The sequence below is a fragment of the Dunckerocampus dactyliophorus genome, chromosome 16 (assembly GCF_027744805.1).
Source record: "Dunckerocampus dactyliophorus isolate RoL2022-P2 chromosome 16, RoL_Ddac_1.1, whole genome shotgun sequence".
Taxonomy (NCBI): Eukaryota; Metazoa; Chordata; class Actinopteri; order Syngnathiformes; family Syngnathidae; genus Dunckerocampus; species Dunckerocampus dactyliophorus.
The window spans coordinates 7,946,111-7,956,485 of record NC_072834.1 but is presented as its reverse complement, the minus strand read 5'-3'; the positions used below and the strand labels follow the sequence as shown (position 1 = coordinate 7,956,485).

The following is a 10,375-nucleotide window of genomic DNA, read 5'->3' as shown; positions in this document are numbered from 1 at the left end:
CCATAGCAAGCACATGCACACAGCATAGTGTACTTGTTATACATTACATAATTAATGTATTTGCTTCTTCCGCCAGTTATTACTAATAACTGCCACCTTGCACCACTAATCTAATATTGAATTATACACTGTCTGTATATAATGAGAGAGCCGCATATTTAGATTTGCTCTTGCGGTGAACCTGTTCTAGGTGGAAATAAATAGAAAGATTAAAGTTGAACCAGTTAATCAGGAAGCAATAACGAGTTTGACACATGCGAAATTACCACTGTAGACAGGATTATAGCACACATGAAAACTGTTGTGTCTTGCGTCAAACACAATCAAGAAATCTAATTTGTGAAGAGAGAAAGTCACTTAGGCTTTATTTCATTCATTTCAATAAAATATTTGAGGAAAAATAATTCATATGGATATATACGTACAGTATAAACGGCATAGCACAGAGGGACGTTCATGAACCGTAACTTTGGACCTTTGCACCGTATTCTCACAAATAATCATAAATATATCAGCAAGGCACTCGTACATCCCCCTAGTCGCATTTGACAGATAATAAATAGGTTTATTGGCAGAATTACAGGTCATGTAAAGCTTTGATTGGGTTAAATAATGAGTAGAACAGTATGTACCACACCGACGTGAATATGAATATAAGATGACCCCTCTTTTTCAAGACACGTTTTTGACAAAATCAAGACGGAAAAGTCAGACAATCTTTGTTTTCTTTTCAGGATGACTTTTCATTGGGGCCGCACGGTGGTCTAGTGGTTAGCATGTTGGCCACAGTCAGGAGATCGGGAAGACCTGGGTTCGAATCTCCGTCGGGCATTTCTGTGTGGAGTTTGCATGTTCTCCCGGGTTTGCATGTTTTCTCCGGGTACTCCGGTTTCCTCCCACATTCCAAAAACATGCATGTTAGGTTAATTGGCGACTCTAAAAATTGTATGAATGTGAGTGTGAATGGTTGTTTGTCTATACTGTATGTGCCTTGCGATTGGCTGGCGACCAGTCCAGGGTGTACCCCGCCTGTCGCCCGAAGTCAGCTGGGATAGGCTCCAGCATACCCCCGTGACCCTAATGAGGAGAAGCGGCATAGAAAATGGACGGATGGACTGTTTCGTTGATCACCATCGTCTTAAAATTAGCATCATTGCTCCTCCTCCGTGGTTTGCTTCCGCCTTTCCTTTCACCCTGAAGCCATTGCCATTCACATCCTTGGTGAACAGTGATTGGCTGAAAGAAGAGTTTCTATCACGTGACGAGCAGTCTTTTTCTTAGACTAAAAATAGTCTTATATTGGGGTCAATACGGTATTTTATGAAGCATTCACACTTCACTCTTTATGTCAGGGATTCCCATCATTAGGATCAGTTTTGAAGCATGTGCAGTTTGAGTTTTATTTATGTTTGTTGTTAAACTACACAAATGTCCTCCATTTTCTTTATTGTTAGTTTATGTGCAGTGTTTGTCACTATTATGGCAATGCATGATATATTTGGGTACCTGAGGAGGAATGACATTTCTAATTTGAGCTGAAAAAGGTTGGGAAACCCTGCTTTATGTTAAGGCTCTTCGGGACATAAGGCATTTTTGGCTATCAAGTGCCCAGCTGCATTATTGCAGAAGTAAACATGAGAATAGGAAGAGAAGAGTTTTATAATCCTCACCATGTGGTTATAGAAACATCCTCTTGTGCAGCTATTAACATTTTTAAGTCAGTCCAGCATCCTGAATGTCTCATTTGAGCATCCTCATGGAAGCTTCGAGAGACTCAAAGTCAGTGATAATCCTGTTTCTATGATAAGTGGTACATGCCAAAGCCCAGAGGAGTAGCATATAGTCCTAAAGGTGCAAAAGGCATCATGGGTCTGTGGTGGTATGCAGAGAAGGACTGTCCGTACATGGCGCCAAGTGTCAGCGGCAACCGTAGACCCGGTTGCATCAATGCTCCGGCGGTCACCGCCGCCGTCTTGGCATCAGCGGCCATCTTCAGTTTCTCCATCTCGGCCTCCTGGAGCCTCTTAGCTTTCGCTCGGCGGTTCTGGAACCAGATCTTCACCTGCGTCTCAGTGAGGGTCAGGGCGGAGGAGAACTCTGCCCGCTCTGCGATGGACAGGTACTGCTTCTGATGGAACTTTCTCTCGAGGGCCAGGAGCTGGGATGTGGTGAAGGGTGTGCGGGGCTTGCGGTTGGTCTTGTGTTTCCTCAATTGACAGGCAGGACTGACACGACCTGGGGCATCAAAGAAACAGATGAGTAGGGATCTTACAATTTTATTCCTATAGCAACAAAACAGTTACGGTATCTTAAAGCACTTTCCACGTGGACCCTGCTCCTCATGAAGCACCCTAGAGAGTCTGGGTTCTCTTCTGTTTCTATCAGTCTAATGAGATCCACGACAAGAGCTGTATCCAAAAATTGTCAAGACACTTTACACATGGTGCAAGGTCCTTGTACAGCAAAGAAAAACACACTTTGGCAACAGAGGCAGGGAAGTAATCCTCGACGGGTTGGGGTTGGGGTACAAAATCTAACCAGCTGCCACAAGACCTGTATCCAAAGTAATTACCTTTACAAAAGATAATAATGCTCACTTGTGATTGACACTGTCATAGAGGTATTCATTTAGCGTGTTTATTATTGTGCTTGTTGAAGTGTGTTCCATTATACAGAGAAGTGTTTAGAATAATTTGAATGCGTTATTCAGCTACGAGGAGCAAAAGGACGGATAAAAAAAAGTGTAAATTTAACACGACATGCCAGAATTTAAACAAATAGAAACGAGAAGATGCAATTTTGCCTCAGATTAAGATCCCAATTACTGTTACAAACACTATAATGAATTTTCTTTTAGAATGTGCTCATGTTAAAAATAACCGTTGTAATGGATTAACAGCTATAAATCGAATGTATCCCATTAGAAAAACAATAAATACTACTAATGCTGTCAATAAGTGAACATTATTATTACATTAAATTTGTTTGTGGCTGGAAATGTTACATGATGAAAACAAATATGCTGAAAACAATATTGTAAAAATATTAGAAGTGAAAATACAATAAAACGTTACGGCTTACGGGGTTGAGAGGAAGGCATGCTGCCGGTGACCCACTCCTCCGTCTCGGATGTTTCCGACTTGACCGGGGATGACGGCGCGGCCAAGAAGCTCTTCCGACCGTAAACCGAACAAAATCCCGTGGGTGACGCCACCACCGAGCCGACTTCTCCCCCGCGGCGGACCACCGTCTTCCTTCCGGACATGATCGCCTCCACGCTGAATGGATGATGATGTCGCTGCGCCACCGGAGGAGAACCTCTTTCCTCCTCGGACGAACTGGAGCCCAAATCCTTCGTGGTCTCCCGAGAAGACATCTCCAAAGGCCGGTACTAGTCCAGAAAAAGGCGTGGAGCACAGCACAGGTGTGTATCTACGTATGTTCTCCGATGTGTTGTGTTGTATAGATGCTGTCAAGTAGCGTGTGCAGGCATTTGTATATACGTCACGTGATACTAACTCTTCTTTCAGCCAATCACCGTTCACCAGGATGTGAATGGCAATGCCTTCAGGGTGAAGGGAAAGGCGGAAGTTACAGTAGTTTGGTCTCGGGGACGGAGCAACACTAAAAAGTGGGGAAAAACATTAATATATATAGCGTTTGTAACATTTTCAGCAACACTGCAACACTACAGTGGTGTGAAAAAGTGTTAGCCCCCTTCCTGATTTCTTTTTTTTTTTTTTGCGTTTTTGTCACACTTAAATGTTTCAGATCATCAAACAAATTTAAATATTAGTCAATGACAACACAACTGAATACAAAATGCAGTTTTTAAATGAAACTTTTTATTATGAAGGGAGAAAAAAAAGCCAAAACTACATGGCCCTCTGTGAAAAAGTGATTGCCCCCTAAACCTAATAACTGGTTGGGCCACCCTTAGCAGCAACAACTGCAATCAAGCGTTTGCGATAACTTGCAACGAGTCTCTTACAGCGCTGTGGAAGAATTTTCACTCATCTTTGCAGAATTGTTGTAATTCAGCCACATTGGAGGTTTTTCCAGCATGAAGCGCCTCCTGATTCAGGTCAGGACTTTGGCTAGGCCACTCCAAAGTCTTCATTTTGTTTTTCTTCAACCATTCAGAGGTGGACTTGCTGGTGTGTTTTTGGGTCATTGTCCTGCTGCAGAACCCAAGTTGGTTTCAGTTCACAAAGCCATTTCTAAAGCTTTGGAACTCCAGCGAACCACAGTGAGCGCCATTATCCACAAACGGCAAAAACATAGAACAGTGGTGAGCTTTCCCAGGAGTGGCCGGCCAACCAAAATTACCCCAAGAGCGCAGCGACAACACATCCAAGAGGTCACAAAAGACTAGCGTTGGGCATTGTTTGAATCAAAACGATTCCTATTCCGATCCCCATCCTTCATTTCGATTCTGGTTCCTAACAATTCTCGATTCAGATGCTTTTTAGAGGCGGGGTCATAAAAGTTTGCATGGTTTAAATGAGGGCGCTAACCAGAATTCTTTTTGGATGAAATGTCTGCTGTTCTCCATGAATTGTTTAATTATATTAATTTTTTTTAAACCATCTTTACTATGAATTTCTTACAGGGCTATTTTCAACCAGTATATAAATATCAAAGCATTCATCTTGAACATAAATGTTATGAAGTTTCTCTTTACAGGAGTAGTTTCGCAAAAGATCTTTACTTATGAAAAATAGTATACTTTGTTTGCTGCCTCAGTGTTGGTGTAAGCTATTTTTTATGAAGCACTTATTTGATGAACACGGGTAAACAGGATATAGCTGAAACCGCTCTTATTTTGAAGGCTGGGAGTGTGTCGTGTGAGTTGAGAAGGTCCTTTGACTGTTTCTAATAGAGACTTACTGTGCAAATGAATAAACTTGCCTCGCCGTAGCCCCATCCTTTATTTACACCCAACTTCCACATCAGCTAGCATCCTGAAACCCTGGGTTACATTGCCATGAGACAGACATCATTTATTCTTTGACTTCCCTGATTCTGACTGCTTAGAGGAAGTCTGATGTAGCGCATTAAAGATGAGCTACTGGGTTATTTCTACACCATGAATAAAACATTAGTCATGTTGATCATGCACACTCCTTTGGATGATATCATTGTGTTGCAAATGTTGCACTGAGCCTTTTTATGAAGTTAATCCAAACTTTTTACGCAGTTCTTCTACGCTGGTAATCGTTGGCTTCTTCTTTGTTGGTGTCCCCAGTCCCCAGCCCCAGTCCCCAGTTTTTCCAGTCGGTGAAGTGGGCATTGAAACTAGGAATTAACTTAATTGATGCCGGGGCTTGCGCCGGGGGGGGCGGCTTGCGGTGCCCCCCCTGGACTGACACGTGCCGCGGGCGCCTCTGCGCTCTTGGGGCGGGTTCGGCGGTCTCCGGGGGGCGGTGCTGGTGCTTCGGGTGGCCCGTGTGCTGTCGCGGCGGCCGGTGGTTGCTGCGCTGTGGCGGCTGCTGGGGCGCCGGGCCAGCTGGTGGGTTGGGGCTTGGTCATGCTTGCGGGTACTGTGGGCCTGGGTGGCGGGGTGGGGGTGGGGGGGGCGGGTGCCCTGGGGCCGGGCTCGCTGGGGGGGGTCGTGCTCTGCCGGGCGCTTGGGCGTCTGTCGCCGTTGCGCTTTGTGCGCTGCCGGGCCGCTGTCTGTGTCCTCGCCTCCCCCGGTCTGTCTGTGGGCTTGTCGGGGGTGGGGCTCCGGTGCGCGGGTGGTGCGCTGTCGGCTCTGGTGGCATGTGGCTGGTCTGGCTTCTGGTGGTATGTGGGGGCCGTCGGCTGGTCGGCTGCTGGTCTCGCCTTCTCGGCGCTGGTGCTTGGCCTCCCTGCGGCTTGGGGTGTGGTGCTCCCGCTCTCTCTTCGGGGTTTGCTGGCCCGCGGGTCTCGGTTGGCGCTGTGTGGTGGTTCGCCTGGCTGCTCGCCCGTTTTCCCGCCTGCCTGCTCGGTTTCCCGCTCTCCTCCTCGCTGACTCCCCTGTCTGCCTCGCTGGCGGCGTCCTACCGCTGGGGGGGTGTGGCCGGGTGTCTTCCTGCTCCCCGGCAGTCTGCGCTCTCCGCCCCTGGGTTCTGAATCGTATGTCTGGGACCCCGGGGTCCCCGGCTCCGCTGCTCCTTGGGTTACCAACGGGGGATAGGGTGGGGCTTCCGGGTGTCGGGCAGTCGACCACTGTGTGTGTGTGTGTGTGTGTGTGTGTGTGTGTGTGTGTGTGTGCGCGCTTGAGTAAGTAAGAGTGTGTATGAGCGTGCGCATAGGGGTGTGTTTGTGCGTAGGAGCGTTTATGTGCGTGTGTGTGGGTGCGTAGGAGTGTGTATGTGCGTGCGTGTGTGTATTTTTATTTATTTATTTATTTTAGTTATTTATTTGGGGGGGGCATACAGGGGTTTGCTCCGTGGGGTCAGGTGCTGGGCGATACATCTCTGCCGCCCGTGCCTCCGCCGGGTGGGTGGAGGGTGTGCCTCCTGCATCCCTTGGCGGGGCGGCCCTGTGTCGGGGGTCGGGCGGGGGTTGGCCCGGGGCGGGCCGGGCTCCGCTCCCTGGGGGTGGGGGTGGCGGTGGGGGAGAATTGGCGCTTCCGGCGCGGGCGGGCTTCTTTCCAGCTGTGGAGGCGTCTCTGGGCCTGCCGGTTTGTGGCCCCCGGTACCCGTCTGCCTTTGTGGGGTGTGATCTCTCGCTGGTCTCGGGGGTTGGCAGTCCTCCGGCCCGCTGGCGCCCTGTCCTTGGCTGGGATTACCTCTCTTCGGCCCCTTACTGGTCTTCCCGGGGGGGGGGGGCTCTCTGGGCTGGCTCTTGGGGCACTGTTCTTTGTGCTGCCTGCCCCTATGGGCCTGGTGGCCTTCTGGCGGCCGGGGCCCGGCCTTGCTATTTGGGGCGGGGCTCTCTGGGAGGTGGAAGGCGGCCCCTTTCCTTTCATGCACTCTCAGTGACAATCACACGCCCACACATTCCTGCACCTTTATATATATATGAAGTCTTCCTTACATACAGAGATACCTGTACATATGCACACTCACAGTACATACGTACTTCCCCACATTACTCACTGAGTTATCCAGGGTGTTATTATGTTGTTGGTTTTATTACAGCGACGGTGATTTCAGCAGTATGACTATATATATATATGTGTGTATGTGCGGTATATATGTGTATATATATATATATATATATATATATATATATATGTATATATGTATTTATGTATGTGTATGTATGTATATATGTGTGTATATGTATTTTTTTTTTTTTTACAATGATGTGCATTACAGTAACTTTGATTCTATTCACTATCATGGATAATCATTTCATTACTACAGTTATGTGTGACTGTTTCAATGCGGTATTATCATGGTGATCACTATCATAATTCATCATTTCATGACTGCTATTGTGTGCGACTGTTTCAATGCAGTATTGTCATTGTGATCACTGTCATAGGTCATCATTTCATGACTGCTATTATGTCTGATTGTCATTGACAGCTTTGTCATTGTGGTTGTTGATATTGATTTGTCCTTTATCCTTGTTCGTCTTTATAGTTGTCACGGACATTTATTTGCTGATGTCGTTCGGTATGTTTCTGTTGTTCTGTCACAATTGTTGTTGTTGCTGCTGTTGTCCTTGTCTCTTGTCTCTCTTTTTTTTGTTTTTGTCCCCTCTCGCCCCCCCCCCCCCCCCCCCCCCCCCCCCCCCCCCCTCCCCCTTTCCTTTTCTCTTCTTCTCTGTCCCCTCCTGCTCCGGTCCGGGCGCTCCAAATTTGCTTTATAACAAGCATCAAGGTCGAATACATTTTGTATGACAGGGGAAGTGTATATCACACTTCTCTCTGGCAGAGTAAATCTGTTGAGCACTTGACGGCATTTAGGTATACAATTCTATCTGCTTTAAAGGCTGGACAGGACAGGGGGGAAAAAAAAAAAAAAAAAAAAAAAAAAAAAAAAAAAAAAAAAAAAAAAAAGAAACTAGGAATTAACATTAAAAAAATGTGAACGATCCCGAGAAAATCTGCATTTTAGTCCCGCTTCCCATCGATGCTTGAGACTCGAAGCACACCTTTACAAAAGACACCACAGCAACATCCAAAGAACTGCAGGCCTCACTTGCCTCAGTTAAGGTCAGTGGGCCTCATTCATGAACATCTTCTTAAAAGTCTTCTTAAGAAGTGTACTTAAGAAGGTGCGGGTTGGAAACTGCGCCACATTCACAACACGTTCTTAAGTAGGGATAATCGTTCGCACCGGTGTTCTTAGGTTGATGAATGCCAACTGCGATGCCCGTGCATGTGAGGCCTAATTTGCATAGGTCATCGCCTATTATTTCCTATATAGGGTCAAAAATGTGCCGTGCGCAACAGGCAGCTGGAGGCGGAGATGGCAACGCGCAAGGGCAAGACTGAGGAGCAGCTGGACAACAAATGAAAGAAAAACTTAAATTCTACTGCAATAGAGGTGCTTTTACAAGGAGTGAGCGAACACAAGACCACCTTATTTTCACGTGTATCCACCGGTCATCAGGCCATCCAAAAAGAGTCGGCATGGAGCACCATTGCAGGAAACATAAATGCCGTTTCCACGGACAAACGCGCCACCGCAGAGGTTAAAAAGAAGTGTTTTGACTTAAAATAGACTCAAAAAAAAGATTAGACTGCACCGGAGGGATCTGGAGGAAACGGGAGGTGAGCCATCAATCAGAAACCAAACCATTTCGGAAACTCTAGAAAATATTTACACAATCATGATGGAAAAATAAAGTCAAAATACATAGTTTGTGTGTGACACTTTATTTTTTCTGTGGTTACATTTGATTAGACGCTGCCTAATTAATACAGCAGCCCCGTGCTCTGGCTCAAGACGTGGCTGGGGGCGCATGTCGTTATCTGGGGGTGCTTTGTGCGCAATCGGCACACCACGTTTCATTGCGATGTTATTCTGATGATCCTGCACACCTGCAAGAACAGAGAGGGAAGCCTGAAGCCTGAAGTGGGACATCAAATATTCATTTGTTCTTAGATCTAAGAACTGTGAGTTAACACGTTTCGTGAATGCCAAAAATCTTTGTAAGAAGGCTTTAAGAACACATTTGTGCGAAAGAACGTTTCGTGAATGAGGCCCAGTGTTCATGGCTCCACCATAAGAAAGGCACTCGGCAAAAACGGCCGGCACGGCAGAGTTCCAAGACAAAAAACACTGCTGAACAAAAATAACTAAATTTTGCCAGAAAACATCTTGATGATCCCCAAGACCTTTTGAAAATACTCTGTGGTCTGACGAGATAAAAGTTGAACTTTTTGGAAGGTGTGTGTCCCATTACATCTGGCGTAACAGTAACGCCGCATTACAGAAAAAGAACATATTACCAACAGTAAAATATGGTGGTGGTAGTGTGATGGTTTGCGGCTGTTTTGCTGCTTCAGGACCTTGCTGTGATAAATGGAACCATGAATTCTGCTGTTTACCAAAAAATCCTGAAGGAGAATGTCCTGCCATCTGTTCGTGACCTCAAGCTGAAACTAACTTGGTTTCTGCAGCAGGACAATGATCCAAAACACACCAGCAAGTCCACCACTGAATGGCTAAAGAACAACAAAATGAAGCCTAGTCAAAGTCCTGATCTGAATCCTACTGAGATGCTGTGGCATGACCTTAACAATGCAGTTAATGCTCAAAAACCCTTTCAATGTGGCTGAATTACAACAATCCTGCAAACATGAGTGGGCCAAAATTCCTCCACAGGGCTAAAAGAGACTCATTGCAACGCTTTATTGCAGTTGTTGCTGCTAAGGGTGGCCCAACCACTTATTAGGTTTAGGGAGCAATCACTTTTTCACACAGGGCCATGTAGGTTTGGATCTTTTTGGCTGGTTTCATTTAAAACCTGCATTTTGTGTTCAGTTGTGTCATTGACTAATGTTTACATTTGTTTGATGATCTGAAACTTTTAAGTGTGACAAACATGCAAAAAAATATGAACACGGGAGGGGGGTACACATTTTTTCACCCCAATGTATGTAGTAAAACAACACAGAATAGAAGGTGACTCATATTTCCATTTAATCAATAGTCAAATTTGTAGAGAAATTGAATGCAGAAAAGTCCAAGTCAAGTTGCAAGTCTTTACCTATATTGTCAGGTCCAAAGTCATCAAAATTGTGACTTGAGTCTGACCCGAGTCAAAGTCGCGTGACCCGAGTCCACACCTCTGATATACCGTACGTAAGCTATGAAGCTAAGGTCATTATGAGTTTAGAAACCTCACTAGCATACATGTAATAAAGATACCCTGAACGTTTTATAATCATTCGACAAATAGTCAATGACTCACGAGCAATTAGTTTCTAAGTCTGTCATGTTTGTCA

General features: G+C 45.9%; 1 protein-coding gene across 1 annotated transcript; it reads right to left on the bottom strand.

Annotated features, from left to right (window-relative positions):
• Positions 1-345: 345 nt before the first annotated feature.
• On the bottom strand, positions 346-3,476 carry msx2b (muscle segment homeobox 2b). The gene is made up of 2 exons (XM_054756069.1): positions 3,082-3,476; positions 346-2,235 (listed from the first exon to the last, which is right to left on the bottom strand). The coding sequence occupies exons 1-2, from the start codon at positions 3,374-3,376 to the stop codon at positions 1,799-1,801; spliced, it is 732 nt and encodes a 243-aa protein (XP_054612044.1). The 5' UTR covers positions 3,377-3,476; the 3' UTR covers positions 346-1,798.
• Positions 3,477-10,375: the final 6,899 nt, after the last annotated feature.